General features: G+C 39.1%; 1 protein-coding gene across 2 annotated transcripts in view; it reads right to left on the reverse strand.

The window, feature by feature from the left end:
• Positions 1 to 1,695: 1,695 nt before the first annotated feature.
• ACOT9 (acyl-CoA thioesterase 9) overlaps positions 1,696 to 19,468 on the reverse strand; it is a 30,514-nt gene continuing 12,741 nt past the window's right edge. Inside the window, exons 6-15 of one of the 2 annotated variants that reach the window (XM_023737292.1) lie at positions 19,098 to 19,181; positions 18,432 to 18,535; positions 13,053 to 13,126; positions 7,111 to 7,178; positions 5,879 to 5,990; positions 5,640 to 5,730; positions 5,380 to 5,465; positions 4,847 to 4,934; positions 4,545 to 4,695; positions 1,696 to 4,091 (exon numbers count right to left, since the gene is read on the reverse strand). In XM_023737292.1, coding sequence (XP_023593060.1) covers positions 4,000 to 4,091; positions 4,545 to 4,695; positions 4,847 to 4,934; positions 5,380 to 5,465; positions 5,640 to 5,730; positions 5,879 to 5,990; positions 7,111 to 7,178; positions 13,053 to 13,126; positions 18,432 to 18,535; positions 19,098 to 19,181 — 950 coding nt within the window. In that variant the 3' untranslated portion in view covers positions 1,696 to 3,999. The remainder of the gene's footprint in view (positions 4,092 to 4,544; positions 4,696 to 4,846; positions 4,935 to 5,379; positions 5,466 to 5,639; positions 5,731 to 5,878; positions 5,991 to 7,110; positions 7,179 to 13,052; positions 13,127 to 18,431; positions 18,536 to 19,097; positions 19,182 to 19,468) is intronic. The other variant, XM_004382853.3, reaches the window with a different exon arrangement.

Here is a 19,468-nt window from a genome sequence, read left to right on the forward strand (position 1 = left end):
ACCTACCATATAGTAAGAATCCAACATGTGTTAGCCATATATAAGAATTCTTATTTTATGATGATTACATCTTGTAACTGATTTTTCACCCAAATTTGTACCACATTTCACTAACATAAAAGTTGCCATGAGGTTCTATAACCAAATAAAGAATCTCTAATTACTTCTAAATGTTAAAGCATCAAGCATTATTGAATTTTAGCTTGAGGTTCCTGACCAGAAACAGGAATCAGTTAACACATACCTGGATTGTGTCAAAATGGAGGCAGGTATCTTATAAACTAACCTTTACCATCCTCCTGACACAGTTCCTTTCATCTCCCTCATCTCATCTGTAAAGAAGGCCATAATGCTAAAAGATTATTATTCAGAGTTTATTGTAAAGTTAACATTGTATAAAATATCAGCAGTGACAGCAAGCAATTATATTGCTGTTAAAAGCAAGACTGCCAACCCTTAAAAACTGTAAAGGTCAGTCAGATCTAAACTGTCATCCTAAATTGGGTTTTAAGAAGTATAATACTAATATTTGATTCTTCATAGCAAAAGAGGGCATAACAACTTACTCCTTGGACAATACTGCCTTTTCATGTGACAAAATAGAAAACTGTAAGATCCCAGTTTTCTAAGTTATAAAAACTCCAAGCGTGTTCAATTTGTTCTTAGGAGTTAAAAAAAAAAAAAAGAGGTCCATGGTCAAATAGGTTTCATAAAAACTGATTAAACAAAGTTTTTTTTTTTAATGGTCCTACTTTTCAAAGAGTCTCTAGTAAGCTAATATGAGTTATGAAATGCCAAAGGGGGTTGTGCCATGCAGTATTTCCCAAGTTTTTTGTCCATAAAACTTTTATAAAAGAGCATCTCACTAGTTGAGGCAGGAAAATGGCATGGTTAGGACCTGGGAGTCTGTCTGGCCAGCCCCCACCCAGTCTAACCACCCTGGCTCAGGCACCTTATGTTCCAGCCCCAAGTGAGCTGCCAGCTGAGCTCCCAGCCAAACACAGCTCATTGACCCGAACTGATGCCACATGGAGCAGAAGAACCTCCCAGGAGAGCCTAGCCATCCCACAGAATCAAATATGTCTTCAGAAAGATTAAAAGGTCAGCCTCTTCACAAATGCATTGAAAATAAAAATAAAAAGTTGAAATACCTGAGGAGGGGGCTTGGGGGAGAGCTTCCCTTCTTCAGGAATCAAGCTCCTGGCTCTATTCAAAGAGGTGAGAGAAAGCAGATCATACGAGAGAGAATGCAGATGCTAAAGGGAACGTGTAAACACAGAGTATTGGGGTTACCGCAAGAAACAGGAGATCTACAGCATCACATGAGCACAACCAACACAGTGCAAGGCAAGCTAGATTGAAGTGAACTCTTCTAAAGAAATCAATGATAAAGGCACCATCCTCAAAGACTGCACATTGAAGAAATGCATAAGCAAAAGCTAAGAACTTAGTAATACATGCCTGAAGTAAAACTGTGATAACTCAACACGGACTATTCACTACAAAACAATGTCCAATCCACATTAAGAGGATCCATGCTAACTCAAAAGATTAGATAGGAACCTGAGGGAACAATGAGTTTATGTCAATGAAGGAGGAACAACTCAGAAAAGGAGGATGAGAATGGTTGCCCAACTCAAAGGATATAATCAATGTCACTCAATTGTACATGTAGAAATTATTCAATTGGTCTGTGTTCTGCTGTGTATATTCTCAATAACAACCAAAAATAAAATAAATTATAATAAAAGAAAAAAAAAAGAGGATCCATGCTAGACCCTGACACTACTCTTGGCAGTTCTGGTACTGGATAAAAGTTCTCATCTGTTCCTTTAGAACCTACTGTCTATCCTTCATAGTTTGCTATATGTCATTTTCTAAAGTCCTATATTAAAAATAAAAACCTCTAGTTCTTATAACATAAATACTTGTATTGGTAGTAATGACAGATTTGGGGTTAACATTCTAATATCCAAAATTATTTGAACAAGCAATTTAACTAAAAAGACAACATTTTTTAAAGTTTAATCTCAATAGAATTCAAAGAAAACAATTAACACACATGTCATTTTTCACCTACTGAAATGGCAAAGATGTTTAAAAAAGAAAAGGATAAAATTTGACAAAGTTCAGGGAAATTTCTGATGCACAAGTGAATGTGTACAACCCTTCTGGGGGGTTACTTGAAATAACATATTAAAAGTCTTCAACATATGCACAGCATTTGACCTAGACACCTCAGTTCTCTACATTTTTCCTAAGGAAATAATTTAGGGGTCAAATGTTTTAGCTATTTAGGATATTTACTGCAACACTGTTAATAACAGCAAAACAAAAACAAAAACCCTAGAAAAAGCTTCAGTGTACAGCAATGAATGGTTAAATATATAATGTATAATCTATACACTAGCGTGCAATAGAAGGTCTCTTAACTGAACTCCACTTAACACACAAAAAACTCCCCAGGGCCCATCCCTTCCTTTTAACCATCTAGCTTTGCCAGCTCCAAGCAGGATGGTAACACAGCACGGAGAGAACCTTGACTCCATGAGTCAAATTGCATGCCTCCAAGAGACAGTTGTGTTCTCAACAACAACCACCAAATAAATAAAATTTAGTAAAAATAAAAGATGACAGCCTAGGAAACCATATGGGACAGTTCTACTCTGTCATACAGGGTCACTATGAGTCAGAATCCACTTGACGGCACAACAAAAAGAGATAGTTGTGTTTGTTCTCAAGACTATGCCATTGTGCATAAATATTACATAAACTGAAATGAATTGTTTTTTAAAAGTGTTCTAGCTAATTCTGATGCAGAGCCAAGTTTGTGGCCACTGATCTAGAACCCAAAGTAAAAATTGCTCCTGGGAGCACCTTTCCAGAGATTACTTTTTTCTTCTATGTAGCCTATTTTCTGTCTCTTCTGAACTTGATATACTTCCCATCAAGGAGGAAACTCTATTTTGACTGCTTATCAATGGAAATACCTCCTTTTGTGTTCCTAGATTACACTGTTATATTGGGTATGATCTCCCTTGCTATACTCCTTGAAAGCAGTATAGTGTACTGGTTAAGAGTACACTGGACCCACACTGCCTGATTCTGAATCCCAGCACCACCATCGTCTAGTTGTGGGACCCTGAGGCAGTCACTTAATTTCTCTGTGCTTCAGTTTCCTGAGTGGCCTAACCCTATTAGGAAGCGATAGAACCTACTTGGTAGCATTGCTGGAAGACATAAATGACCTAATCTATGTAAGGTGCTTAGAACAGTACCTAGCACATGGTAAATACTATGTAAGTATAAGCAGCTATTATTATTATTTTTTGCTTTTTAATCAGATATATCCTGCCCAACCCCTAGCAGAGGTGAATGAACACAGAACAAATGGTCCTTTGTTTCCTCTTCTAGATCATCTCTAAGCACTTCCTAGTGGTATGACTTTAGATCTAAAGTTTCCCACAAATCTTTACAAATGCAGCATCTTCTGCTGAATCCCTTTACCCCAGGTTTTCATCTACCCTCTGCTAACAACAAAAGCTGGGAAATACAGAGGCAAAACACAAAAGAATCACGTAGAGTTGCTGGGATTGTAGACAACATAAGGGAATTGCAGCAAAGATAAGGTTTTTAAAGAATGCCAAAGCCTTGGCAGTAAACCTCCTACATTGGTAGTTGTAATCAATATATGTGTAAGAAAAGAATGTGCCCAATTGTGTAAAAAGGTACTGTGCCCTAATTTCTTTGGCAGATAGGAGTCAAGCTGACAGGTTCACAACTAAATTGTTTTGAAGGTATTTATTGTTTAATAACTCTTTTCTCTCTTCTACCCCACCCAGCCACTCCCTCATTCTGCTTTTCTGATCATTCTAAAAACTAAATACACTCTTCTTCTCTATGGAGCAGGAGAATAACAGTAAAGCCAAAACACTTGATCAGGCCTTCATTAAACACTTGTTACTGAAGGTTGCTGGTTTTCAACAAGTGAGACTTTTCCTAGGGTTCCACACGGTAGTTTTTTCCCATCAAGTTCACCGGGGCACCCATGGAGTTGAAATGCCGCTTCCCATCTAAATACAACATGGACTCTGAAACATAAGAAAGATAACCCTGGAGAAATTTGCAGCACCTTAGAAAATCAGCATGCAAACCCAGGACTACTTGGGAACACTGGGACAGCAATGGGAATGCAAAACCAGAGAAAGGGATGCACTGTTGGTCCAGGGAGTGTGCAGGGTACCAAAAGGAGCAGTCCATAATTTCCACCTCTTTCCCTTGGCTGGGCCAGTCTCTGACCACCAGTGGCTGCCTGTAGCTGGCACCAGCCCTTCGGACAACAGTCACCTGGGCAGAGCAGCAACAGCTGCCTGTCGGCCATGAGGTATCTTTGGCCTTCAGGGCCGTGAAAACTCAAAAGCAAAATCTCCTAAAGATATGCTTTTGTGCTGACATGCATTTATATACTTTCTACAACAACTTAAAAGGAAAATAAATTCTTAAGTTCTTCCCTTTGTTAGGGACAAGCAATAATCGCTGCTTACCTCCGTATGTTTTAGGAAAAACCAAAGGAACCTCTTTTTCTGACATGAACGTGAAATGAAAGACATTGGTGGTCGTATGCTCTTTACTCTGAAGAGAGGCCACTTCACTGTGTACTCTGACTTGAATGTAATTGTCCTGAGTAAAGCAAACCTAAGAAATTATAGATACTACAGTCAGTCAATCACATTAGAAGGGAAAAAAAGGCAATCATAAGAGACACAGTGGCTTTAGGATACAGAAACTTCTCTTCTAGGCCCAAAGGACAAAACAAACAGTATTCCACCTCTCATCATATACCTACCTGTGAAGAAAGAAACAGCAGTGATCCAACCTCCACAGGTTTCTGAAACATGATATCATCCACTGCTACAACAAACGGTCGGGAACCACTATTGGGGAAAGGCAGAATTTGGGGTAAAGGAGTAGTTGGTTGCCCATTGCAAAATTCACATGATCTCTATTGTTTCCCTAACAACTGGCTTATGAAAAATAAATATGAACAAAGAATAAACTTAGAGAAGGGGGAAATCATAACAGCATACCAACAGGAATGGTAACAGATGCCATTATGACCAGACTAGTGCCAAATCACCGTATCTTTTCCCTTATGCATAATATCACCTTCTTTTCTCAGTAGGTTGTTAATGTACTAACTTACAAGGCCAGAGCAACAGTCCTCTAAAATGAAGATCAAACTCAGCTGGTATCAGTATAGTATTTATTGTTTAAAAACACAACGTATTCCCAAACACATCCAGACTGGTCCAAAATGTTTCATTTCAGTGGTGGTATAAATGACCTCCCAGAAGTTAGACTGCCTTAAATATAACTCACCCGAAGCTACAAGCAGTAGCCCATGCAAGTTCATATGCTTTCCTCATAAGGAAACCACCAAAGATCCGATTGAAAATGTTCCGCTCCTTTAGGACATAAAATAAATACTAATAAATACAAACGTGTGGGCGCCTTCATATGCAGAACAAAGAATTAATGCCATACAATGGGGGTGTCAGTTTAGAGGTGTATCAAATCTTAGACGAGTATCACAAATGCCAGCTATCCCACTCAGAAGATTTCTCGCTAAATTACAATACCTGAGGATGGCAAACTAGCAAGCTCTTCAGTTTTGAATCCTCCATCCACACTGCATTAGGTGGCAAAACTCGACTTCGAAAACTTATAGTCCTGTACAAATGGAGATGTATTAAATCCTGTCAATCCCATGTTTTTGCTGCTGAAAAGTAAGACATTTGAAAACAATTCCCAAGCTTGGCCTGGAGAAGGCCAATGTTTAAATGCTTTCCCTATCTGCAGTCTCACCATCCTAACTTACTTTGAATCCAGTGTGTTAAGAAACATCTCGTGTATGGTGGTCCTCTCTTCAGCACTGGGAGCCACTTTCAGTAACGACGTGGAGCTGAACGCAATCCTTCTCCCCTTGTTCACTGGAACATGGGTAAATAAAAAGGAGCTGTGGTCAGGAGGGTCTCACTACAGTACTGGGGTCCTGACCTGGGGTCTCTTGGATCCTACAAAGGCAGTGTTTCAGGACTTCGAAAGGCCCACTGCAAATTGTACATATATCCAAAAGGAGGCTGCACAGACTACATAAAATTTCCAGTAATTCTTTGCTTTTAGATGGAAATTACACCAGCTTATTGTGGGCCTACTTGTTACCATTCTGATCTAGAGCCCTAAGTAACAGTTATTTCATGAAAGATGTTTTTCCCACTTCATTAAAAATGAGAAAACAAATTACTTAATAAATACTGTTTGATCAACAAACTCTTTCAAAATACAAACCCTGTAGAGCAAAAAGGAGCCCTGGTGGCACAGTGGTTAAGCACTCAGCTGCTAACCAAAAGGTCGACAGTTTGAACCCACCAGCAGCTCCACAGGTGAAAGATGTGGCAATCTGCTTGCGTAAAGATTTACAGCACACCCATGTTCATGGCAGCATTGTTCACAATAGCAAAACGATGGAAACAACCTAGATGCCCATCAACAGATGAATGGATAAACAAACTATGGTACATACACACAATGGAGTACTACACAACGATAAAGAACAATGCTGAATCTGCAAAACATCTCACAACATGGGTGAAACTGGAAGACATTATGGTGAATGAAGTAAGTCAATCACAAAAAGACAAATATTGTATGAGACCTCTACTGTAAAAACTCATGAAAAAGTTTACACACAAAAAACAATCTTTGACAGTTACGAGGGATGGGAGGGGTGGGGGGGGAATACTAAATAGACAATAGGTAAGTGGTAACTTTGGTGAAGGGTACAACAGTACAAAAAAAAAAGATTTACAGCCTTGGAAACCCTATGGGGCAGTTCTACTCTGTCCTACAGGGTCACTATGAGTCGGAATTGACTTGACGGTAACAGGTTTGGTTTATAAAGTAAAAAGGTATTTTTAATTTCAATAAAATCTTGCAATAAATAAGACCTTCGACTGGTATAAAGAGTCCACATATAATCTTAGATAATATTCTCTGCAGTATAATTAAGGTACTTTTTCAATTTATCTTTTTGTAAACAAATTAACATACATTCTCCTTGTGCAAAAAGCTCTTCTTCCTCTGGGCTTTCAGTGAGGAGTGGATTTACAAATGCTGGCCTAAAGAGAAGCAAAGAAAATAATATAGTTTAGGTGTGGCTAATTGCCTCCACGAACAACTGTCTCCTTTGCTGTGAGACCAGGGGAACTGAATAGTGCCTGGCTACCACTACTGAACAGTTCAATCTAAGATTCTATAGAAGAATCCTGATCAAATAGGGCGCAATGCACAACAGAATTTCTGGAGCCATGGAGACTGGATGAACCCCTGAAATTACTGCCCTGAGATAATCTACCTTAAACCAAAAACATCCCCTGAAGTCATCTAAAAACTAAACAATAGTTTAGCTTAACTAGTCAAAAAGGTCTATCTTGAGCATTGTGCTGTTTTAAGATCTACCTATATGGGATCAAACTGACAACAGCAATTCGAAAGATTAAATGGGAAACTTAGGGGGCGGTGAGTTTCTGTCAATGGGGTAGGAACAACTCGGAAAAAGAGGGTGAGAAAGGTTGCACAACTCAAAGAATGTAATCAATGTCACTGAATTGTACATGTAGAAACTGTTGAATTGGTATATGTTCTGCTGTGTATATTCTCAACAACAACAACAACAAAAATAAAACAAATTACTAAAAAAAGAAAATAATATAGTTTAAAATATGCTATTATTTAATAAAAGGTGAAGATGAACAATTATCCACTACTTTTAATGTCTTCACCTATTTGTTTTGGATAATGCTTACTGACTGCTCCACACAAAAACACTGGAACAATTAAGGGATTCTCTTGGTTACGGACTTACCTATACACTAAAAAATTCATATTATAAAAAGGATACTGCCTCTTGTCAATGTTTGACATGAGTCTAATCATGGGGAAACAGTCAAATACAGATTGTGGAACATTCAACAAAACAAATGGCCTAAACTCTTCGAAAATGTCAGTATCTTGCAGGGGAAGGCAGCACAACTGGACCAAAGGAAAAGCAAAGAAGTTTCCTGGACACACCCACTTTGAGGGACAGAGTAGCAGCAGTGGGGGTCTGGAGACCATAGTTTCTGGGGACACCTAGGTCAACTGGCATAACAAAGTTTATTAATGTTCCACATCCCACTTTGGTGAGTGGCATCTGGGGTTTTAAGGCTTGGCAAGCGGCCATCTAAGATGCCTCAGTTGTTCCCAACCCACCTGGAGCAAAGGAGAATGAAGAACACCAAAGACACAAGGAAAATATTAGCCCAAGAGACAAAAGGGGACACAAAAACCAGAGACCCCACAAGCCTGAGACCAGAAGAATTAGATGGTGCCCAGCTACCACCAATGACCGCCCTGACAGGGAACACAACAGAGTCCTGGACAGAGCAGGAGAAAAATGTAGAACAGAACTCAAATTCACATAAAAAGACCAGACTTAATGGTCTGACAGAGACTAGAGGAACCCCCGAAACAGCAGCCCCTGGACACACTGTTAACCCAGAACTGAAACCATTCCTGAAGCCCACTCTTCAAAGATTAGACAGGACTATAAAACAAAAAATAATACACGTGAGGAATGTGCTTCTTAGTTCAATCAGATACATGAGACCAAATGGGCAGCTCCTGTCCAAAAGCAGGATGACAAGGGAGGAAGGGACAGGAACTGGTCTAGTGGACACAGGGAACCAGGGGTGGAAAGGGGGAGTGTGCTGTCACATTGTGGGGATTGTAACTAATGTCACAAAACAATATGTGTATAAATTTTTGAATGAGAAATTAACTTGAGCTGTAAACTTCCACCTAAAGCACAATAAAAAAAAAATTATCAAGTCAAGGGAACTTTAACCCAAAAAAAAAAAAAGCATCAATCACGGGAAAAAAAGAAAATGTCAGTATCTTGAAAGACAGAAAATAGTAGGGGGACTATTTTAGATTAGAGTCTAAGGAAACATGATAATCAAATGCAACACACGATCCTTCTTGGATTCTGAGTCAGGGGATAAAGCTATAAAAGATATTATAGGGACAACTGAAAATATTTGCATATGAATTGAATATTAGTATTATTTTATCACTGTTAGATTCCTTGGATATAATAAAGGCACTGAGGTTGTATAGGAGAGTTACCTTGTTCTAAGGAGATACATGCTGAACTATTTATCGGTGCATGCTGAACTATTTATCGGTGAAGTATCTGAAACTTACTTTGAAATGAGTCAGGGAAAAAATGTGTATCTGTGTACTTATAAGTTAGAGTAAGAGAGTAGGAAAAATGCGGTAAAATGTTAATTGGTGAATTAGCTGAAGGGTATGTGGGTATTCACTGCATTAGTCTTTCTACTGTTCTGCAGGTGTCAAATTTTTCAAAATAAACAATTGGGTGAAAAAGGATAGTACTTCATTGTGATGGATGTAAACACTCTTAAATGCCAATAAGAATCCAAAGGTATTCAAGAAAAGTGGTTTCAAGGAGAGCTCTACCACCGTTAAAAGCTATCTGATAGAAACAACAATGGAAACAAAAGAATTGAAATTGCAGCTTGGAAAACTGAAATGCATCAGCTGGGAGAGAAACATTAAGCCCTGCCCCCAGTGCTTGCAAAGGAGCCCCAGCAGCCACTAGGAGCAGCAGGCCAGTTGGGGATAGTGGGGGGAGCAGGAGTAGATGGGTGTTTTTTCTTCAGTTAGATCACAGATTCACCAAGGTATTTTTCAATCTTAACTTGATTTCCCAAGTCAGCTTTCCACGCAGCAGAAAAGATTTCTCATTGCAGACTCCTAAATCAAGTTTCTGGTACAAATTACACTTGTTACAGGCCTCTATTCTCTGTCCTGTACAAACAGCAATCCTGTAACACTCCTGCCTCCAATCTCTTCCCCACAACTAGAGCATTTTTCTCAGTTTGAGTGCCTCAGGTGACTCTGAGAGTCTAAAGATCATAAACCTACTGGCAGAAGGGAGGAAAGGAGAGTGGTTAGGGAGTTAGCCAAAGCAAGACCAACCAAAAAGAAGGTTAAAGCTCTTCTGACAGCATAATATAAGCCAATAGGAAAAATGGGAAGGTTTAAAAGAATTTGATATAGACAAATCTTTTTTAAGAAACATTCCTATTAAAAAGTAACACTTTCAATGATTTTTGAAAAATTTCTTAAGCTTGAGAGCCAGTTAACAGATGATATAAGACGACAAAAGGTGCAGAATAATGTGCAATCTCAACACTTGTCAAATTAGTAAAGGCAATCCCAATGCTAGAGCTCTGTACCAAAAATTCATTGGGAAAAATTCAATATGACCACATTTTTCATTGTGGGGAAACGCTGGTGGCATAGTGGTTAAGAGCTACAGCTGCTAACCAGAAGGTCAGCAGTTCGAATCCACCAGGCACTCCCTGGAAATCCTATGGGGCATTACTTGGATCAGCAAATGAATGAAAGTAAACCAAGTGTTCATCAATAGGAGACTGGCTGAATAAACTGTGGTATATCCCTACCACAGAGTACTATACAGCTGTAAAAAAAATGAAAAAGATTTTTATGTACTGCTATGGAGTAATCTCTGAGTATACTGATAGATCTGTTTTTAAAAAGCAGCAAAAAGTACAAAACAATATATGTGACATGCTATTTTTCATGTAAAACAGCAGGGGGATACAAATATGCACACATATTTGCTTGTATTTGCATACAGAAACACTGAAAGGATAAACCAAAAATAATAGTTACCTATAGGTAGATAAAAGGAAGGGGGTATGTCATGGACTGAATTATGTCCCCCCAAAAATGTGTGTATCAATTTGGCTGGGCCATGATTCCCAGTATTGTGTGATTTTCCTGTATGTTGTAAATCCTGCCTCTATGATGTTAATGAGGGAGGATGGGCGGCAGTTGTGTTGGTGAGGCAGGACTCAATCTACAAGATTGGACTGTATCCTGAGGCAATCTCTTGAGATATAAAAGACAGAAGTGAGCAGAGGGACAGGGGGGACCTCATACCACCAAGAAAGCAGTGCCAGGGGAGCAGAGTGTGTCCTTTGGACTGGGGTCCCTGCGCAGAGAAGCTCCTAGTCTGGGGGAGCGTTGATGAGAAGGCCGACAGAGAGAGAAGCTGATGCCCTGAATTTGGACTTGCAGCCTACTTTACTGTGAGGAAATAAATTTCTCTTTGTTAAAGCCATGCACTTGTGGTATTTCTGTTATAGCAGCACTAGATGACTAAGACAGGGTACAAAAGAAAAGAATGAAAGCCAAGAATTCTCTAAATATACCCTACTATATAGTTTTGACTTTTGAATTGCATAAATGTTTTAAATTTTCAAAGGATAAAATTCAATCAAAAAAGAAAAAAAGCACTCTCTACGAACTGAACAAAGAAGCAAATGACCTTAACTGTATATCAAGTTGGTAACATAGCCGCACAGAGAAAAAATATTTCAAGTGTCTTTTGACTATATATCCTCAATGGGAGGCATTCTAAGGACAAGAAGAACTGAACAGAAATCTTAAAACTTTATTCAGTAGACTCATTGTTAGTAATAATACTGGCATTATTATTATGAAACCATTTTATGTATATCATAGGATAAAGCAAAAACTAGTAACTGTGTTACTGTTGTTAGGAACCAAGAATTCAGCGTAAGAGAAAAAACATAGTCAAATAAGTTTGTCTGTATGGTTAAACTTAACTTGGAAATAACAGTAAAAACTCTTGAGATTTTTTTTTTGGTTGGTTTTTAACATACATCCTAGCTCTGTCCACTGAAAAGGCCTATACACAATGACTCAGTAACAATGTACAGTCTTAGTGTCCAGATTTTGGTGTCTAAATACCAGTTTGGAGAAATGGCTGATTCCAGGTCCAGGGTGGGAAATGTATAAGTCTAAAACATCTTGTTGTGCCAGAGAACAAGGAAGCCATCAAAGACTAATGGAGATACATCAAAAGGACACAGGAGCTGGCTTAAAGGAGCGCCAACTGGCCAAAAATGGTAACACTCTGAGCATCAAGAAGAATAACGACTGTAATTTATGAAATACACTGAATATATAAAAATCCATGAATTCATAATGATACTTTTTAAAAAAAAAAAGCCAGAAAAAGTGGAAAAATCATGCCATTACTAGCTAGTAAACTAACTCTTTATCCTAAAAAGATGTAAATAAAGGACAAGAATGAAGCACTGATCCTGACTTTCCTTTACAAACCAAATTGCCCTAGTTGATGAGAAAGCTCTTCTTCATAGCACTTCAGCTAATGAATGTAGGAATGACAAAATCTGAAAATCCTTATACGCTCCCCAATGAAAATGATTAAAGCAATGATCAGCAATAGATGTTAAAAGCATTGGAGATAGAGAAAAAAAAAAGTTTCAAAAAGCATTGGAGAAAGACTGATCGGGATCTAGCTATTCACAAGATGACAAAGTATCACCGTGTTGGTTACTCCCAATGGACAGATCAGGCTGCCACCACTTGAACTCACAGGTTAATCTTACCATCACTGTAATGGGACAACTTGTGCCTCCTGATATGATGCAATATGAGATAAATAGCATCACCTATGAAGTACCTTTGCCAAATATGTTGAACCTGAATCTAATCAAGGTTTAGATGAAACTTCAGTTTATAGAAAATACTAAGGATAGAGAAACAAGTCAAAAAACACCATGAGGAAGCAATGAGACAAACCCAGAAAGTGGGACACTGTCTAGAACCACCAATCCAGCCTTTCAACAAGTTAATAACATGAAATAATAAAGGTGCAGAGGGGACACACAACTGTTCTAGATTAAAACATACTTAGGTTGTACAACTCTGTGAATATACTAAAAGCCATTAAACTGTACACTTTAAATGGGTGAACTGTGACAGGTATATGGAAATTCATTATAGTCTTCTCTCCAGTTTTATGTATCTTTGAAATGTTTCAAAATAAAGAATGGGGGGAGAGCAATTACCCTTTATTTTCAGAATCACGAGCCACCATTACAAACGTTGCATCCAAAACAGGACTATATTCATCGCCATGTAACTAAAGAACAAAACAAAGAAAATGCAGATGTAAGAAATGCATTTACTGGGATGACCTACAATTCTAACAGATACCTTGCATGTTTCAGTAACTCTGAAATTAGAAAAAGAGAAGTGCATTTATTAACCACCGCCTCCAGAGTTGCCTACCCTGGGCCAGGCACAGCACTAGGCTCTGAGAATGGCAGGATGATCAAGGAGCTTGTGGTCTAGTGGACGAGAAAGATACCTAAAAACCCAAACAAAGAACTGTGTGGTTAGTGCTGAGAAAGGGGCACGGACTACGGGCTTTGGAGCTATGCATGACTGCGACCCAAGGGAAAGGGTACCTTCTGCATCATCAGCATTCAACTTTCCCCCATTACACAGAATTCTGGCTTTCTTCAGGCATACTTGGCCTCCCAATGGCACACATATCCAGGTGCACCTCCTACTGCTTTCATGTTGTTGTTGTCGTGGTGCACCATCTAGTTGATTCCAACTCCTAGCGACCCTATAGGACGTAGCAGAACTGCCCATAGGGTTTCCAAGGAGAAGCTGGTAGATGCAGACTGTTTCCCAGGCTGTAATCTTTACGGGAGCAGATCACTAAGACTTTTCTCCCATAAAGCAGCTGGCAGGTTTGAACCGCCAACCTTTCGGTTAGCAGCTGGGTGCTTAACCACTACACCACCAGGGCTTTCATAGACATGAGTATTTTTTAGGGAACTTTAGTGTGCTGACTACCAGCACATGTTTATGTTTTCTTTGCTGAGCACAGGGGCTCCCAAGAAGGGATAAGGTCGGTGATAATTCTGTGGATTAAGCTAAATATTTACAATACACAGGCCTTCGAGGTTTTAAAGTGTTTCTTTATCCTTAGAAGTCTGTACTTCCAGGAAAGTCCCATCATAAAGTAATGATCCAAAAAAACCTTTATGGAAGCAGATTGCCACATCTTTCTCCCACAGAGCAGCTGGTGGGTTCAAACCACCAACCTTTCGGTTAACAGCTGAGCGCTTAACCACTACTCCACCAGGCTCCTTAAAGTAATGACAGAAGTTATTTTTAAACTAAGGATATATTAGGTTCACCTATCAACAGACAATACAAGTCAGTCCTCATTGCTACTGCCAGTTCAGGCCCTTATCACCTTCCCCCTCAACTGTGGGTACAGTCTTACCCCTCCAATAATCTACCACAGCCTCACAAATCTTATCGCGCCTCTGCCCTGTTGAAAACCTTTCAGTGGCTTCTCCTTTCTTCTAGCATCTGGTGTGATCTTGTCAGCATTATATATAAAGCCCTCCATAAGAGAGCCCAGGAGCCCTCTCCAACTGTTCACCAAACACTCCCCTCATACCTGCACCTTTTCCCCTAGCCACAGCTAACAACTCAGAAGTCCTGGAATGTATCATGCTGTTGAATACCTCCCCTCCATGCCTTTGCCTGATTCCTTCCTTGAAGCCTCACTCTTCAAGACACTCCTTCTCTCCCCTGCCCCATCCCTATTCCCCAAAAATAGTCATTCCTTCCTTTGTTCTGCCACCTTAATGGGAAAAAAAATTCTCTTTGTCAGTGGTTCTTAATGTAAGGGAGGTAGAGACTACCCCCTTAGGAGGCATTTGGAAATGTGTAGATGATTTTATCACATGACCCGGCGGGGGTGGGGTACTATTGACAAGGGATTGACACAGAGGCTGGAACAATGGGCTTAAGCATAGCAACGACTGTGAAGATGGCTCAGAACTGGGCAGTGTTTTGTTCTGCTGTACGTGGGGTCGCTATGAGTTGCAACTGACTCGACAGCACCTAACAACATCAACAAGGGGGTACCAGAGAGTTAAATACCTTTCAATGCAGGGGCAGTTCTGAAGAACAAAAGAATTTTCCCACATAAATGCCAATAGCTTCCCTGTTGAGAACACTACGTAATATACTATAATTATCTATTTATATGGCTGTCTTCCTACTGCACTGTGAGCTCCCTGATGGCAAAGACCATTTTTATTCACATTTGTATCCCTAGCACTTAGCACAAAGACTGGCAGATAGCAGATACCCAAAAAATCCAAAGTTTGCCAACTGATGAATGAATGAGTGAGGTAGGTAATTAATGAGCACTACTAAATGTAAGGAGACTTGGTAGCGCAGTGGTTAAGAGCTGGGCTGCTAATCAAAAGGTCAGCAGTTCAAATCTACCAAGCTGATCCTTGGAAACCCTATGGGACAGTTCTACTCTGTCCTATAGGGGTCGCTATGAGTCGGAATGGACTCAACAGCACCTAACAACAACAACTAAACATAAACTACAAGAGAATGGAACTTTGTCTGTCTTCCTCACTGCTGTATGCCTAGCATAGAATAGGCACTCAATAAATAATTGCTGAATGTTAAATAAATGGATGCCAGAAGTGGGCTAGGTGACTCGAACCCAGATCCTGTTATTGAGAAGCATATAGTCTAGTAGAAGAGAAAACACATGTTCATACACAGCTCTATAGGGCAGAGGGTACAGGTGCCAGGAAAGAGTGTCAGAAAAAGGATGCTATGGGAGTCCTAGGAGCGGGGAGAATCGGGGAAGGCTTTGAGCATGAAGTGACCCTGAAGCCCACATGGAATCTGGATATGCAGAGTCAGAGCACAAGAAATTTCAGACAAAGGAAAAAGCATAAGCAATGATACTCATTTATTCACTTACTGTTTAAATTATGGTTTATTAAAACGAACACCTACTAAGTGGCAAGGATGAGGAATGCAAAGATGAGTAACTTCCTTCTCTTAGGATGCTCAGTGTCCAGCAGTGAGCAGTAAGGAAGTATGTAAAAGTCAGAGGAAACCTAGTTGGAAAGGTAGGTTGGAGCTAGTTTATGCAGCACCTTGGATCCAGATCAATCAAAGTAGTTTAGACTTTAATCCACTGGAGATTTTTGAGATTTGTGATTCAAGATCAGCTTTGGAAGGTTTATCTGGTAAAACTGTAAAATTAACAGAGAGAAAGAGAGTAGACTAGAGGGAGGCGAACTAATTAAAATACATTTAAGTCACCCACACAAGAGGCAGTGAGGGCTTGAATAAAACACAGGGACCAAAGGGGTGAGTTGCTGTGGTGATGAATGTGTAAGACTTGGCACAAGGATGTACACGAAAGGAAAAACTTAAAGCTCTCACAAAGGTTTGGAGCTGGGGAAATAGGAGGATGGCAAAGGGGAAACTGGAGGAGGATCAGGACTGGGAAGGAAACTCATGCATTCAGTTTGGAATGCACTGAATTTGAGGTAGCTACAGCACATCTAGGTGGAGAAACACAACAGGCACTCAAAAAAGTGGTTCTGAAGTTCAAGCCTAGAATAGAGATTTGGAACCATCTCAGTAAAAATAATAATAAATTAACATTTATTTGATTAGTCGTTACTGTACTTCAGGCACTGTACCAAGTACTTCATATGCTTTTTTCACTTCACCTTTACCACAACCATATGCTATGGTACTACTGTATTTTTACATGAATAACATGCACCTTCTACATTTGTCAACCACTTCCTCCCCCCTGCGAGGTATTTTCGTAAGCATGTTATGCTAATATATTTTTTTTTTTACAGCTACATGTAAAAAAAAATTGGCATAGCAGCACTTATGAAAATACCTTGCGGGGGGGGGGGTGCAGTTGGCAAAAAAACATAGAAGGCATGAATTATTTGCATAAAAATACAGTATTATTATTCTCATGCTACACTTGAGAAAACATTGGCTCGAAGAAGGTAAGTAACTTAAATCTAGTTGGAATTTGCCCAGTCATGTGGCTAAAAAGCAGCAGAGGTGAGAATCAAACCTAGGTCTGCCCAACACCAGAGGCAAAGCACTTATCTCCAAGCTACCTCTCTGGAATATAAAAGATCACTAAAGTCATGAGTTAACAGTCAAAACGGCCAAAGAGAAATATAAATTTAAAACAAAAGTTTTTACTCATCTATCTGACATTGAGTTTCATTGGCTCTCTCCTCCCAATAATTCCTGTATCTCTTTTCCAAGATTCAAATTGTCAAGATTCCCTAGAAAGTAGGTCTTATGCCAGGACTCTACTTTGCATGGCACTGAGCAGGCCAGGAATCAACTATGAAGATTAAAAAAGAAGGTGAACATATCACAGCAGCATTTCCAGCAACTTTATTATTTTTCATTTTAAAAATCTTGGACATGCTTGCAAGCAGCCATCCAAGGTACAACAATTGGCCTCTATTCACCTTTAACAACAGATGAAAAAGGAGAGTCAGGAAGAGGAGGAGGAGGATATGGAATGTGTGGCTAATTGCCTCCATGAACAACTACCTCTTTTGCCACATGACCAGAACAACTGGATGGTGCCCACCTATCATTACTGAATATTTTGATCAAAAATTCTATAAGAAAATCCTGATCACAAGGGGGAAAAAAATGTGGAAGATAATTTCAATTCTCATGGAATCCAGGCTTTCTGGAGCCAGTGAGGCTGGATAAACTCCCAAGACTGCAGCCCTGAGATGATCTTTAACCCCAAAACCATGAACCAAAAATATCCCCTGAAGCCATCTTTAAACCCAACAACTGTCTAGCTTAACTAGTAAGGAATATCCACCATGAGCTTTGTGCTCTTTTAAAAAACTTACTTTACAGGATCAAATTGTTAACATCAACTCAAAAGATTATACAGGAAACTTAGGGGGAAATGAGTTTATGTCAATAAAGGAGGCACAAATCAGAAAAAGAGGGTGAGAATAGCTATACAATTTGAAGAATATAATCAATGTCACTGTACTATACACGTTGAAATTGTTAAATTGGTGTATGTTTTCTTGTGTATATTTTCAACAATAAATAAATATATATGTATATATACATATATGTAAATATACATAAACTTCTCGGACATACTCTGAAATATTTAACTTCTGTGCTACTATCTTCTTTGGAGTACTTTTTCCTGTCAAATTTCTTCATTTCTTTATAATAGTTATTCTGAGTTTTGCTCATAAAAGAGGCTGTTCCTACCTGCTATAGTAGTTTATATGACCACTTCCACTCATGCCTAACATAACTCAGACTTTTGTGAAATTCTCCTGGGCAAAACCAGAAACAAGCACCTTAACATGGACCTGTATATGATTTGGAAAAAATAAACACTGACTATAAACACCAAATAATGTGTCAATCTTTGTCCAGGAGGAGAATATTAATAACCCATCATCTATATGATATGAATTTGCAATTGTTTTTCTAGAGGTGGTAAGCTATACACCTGTCTGTGGATAAACAGGTCAATAAGCTTTTCCTTCACTGAACATACACACCTGGCGCATCTGCATCTTCACTTCCATGGATGTCTTCCCAACCCAGCTAACATGGCCACTGAACTTAATGTCCTGTTCTGGGCTTATGCTCTTCTTACACATATCTGCAAAATAGGAAATCAATATGTACCCAAACCATATTAGAAATTTTCTGTACTATACACGGATAAGAAACCCTGGTGGTGTAGTGGTTAAGTGCTACAGCTGCTAACCAAAGGGTCGGCAGTTCAAATCCACCAGGCGCTCCTTGGAGACTCTACGGGGCAGTTCTACTCTGTCCTATAGGGTCGCTATAGTCAGAATCGACTCGACGACAACAGGTTTGTTTGTTTGTTTTAATGCATGGACAGTTTCACTTGAATTTTGGCAAATTCCACTACATACCTTTCTTGTCTTCAAAACTAAAATAACTTTGTTGACATACAAAAGAAATAAATACTCTTTTAAAATGTAAAAAAAATCTATAAAAAATAAAACTGGAATCACGCAAAACCTGTCTACTCAAAAATAATTATAATAAATATTTTGGTATATAGCATTCCAGACATTTTCATACACATATATACCATAAAAATTCCCCACAAAAGAATAATATTTCCCCTAATCTCAAGAATATCACCTACTAACTAAGAATTGTAAGTACACATAGAAAATGATATTGCTTACCAATCTTGTCCACCAGGGCTGTAACTATGGATAAAGGAGATGCCTGAGTTGCTTGAATTTTGCTGTGCTTGTAGCAAATAAGAACTATAGGAAAACAGGAGAATAGCAAACAGAGGAAATGCAAAATTATTTCTCAACATTTGCAATTTACTCCCTGAAATCCATAAAAATTCTTGTTTTGCTTTGAAGACCCAATTCCCCACATTCTACCAGTGACCTTATTCTATGATTAAAGACTTTCATAAATTGAAGAGATCTGAAGATCCTCTAATCTAACTGCTCCCTTAATTTCAGATGTGAGGAAATGAAACCCAAGCCCAAAGCCCAGGACTACCAAGTGGCTTGTCATCTCTCCACAGAGACACAGTTCC

Source organism: Trichechus manatus, unplaced genomic scaffold (assembly GCF_000243295.1).
Source record: "Trichechus manatus latirostris isolate Lorelei unplaced genomic scaffold, TriManLat1.0 scaffold00100, whole genome shotgun sequence".
Lineage (NCBI taxonomy): Eukaryota > Metazoa > Chordata > Mammalia > Sirenia > Trichechidae > Trichechus > Trichechus manatus.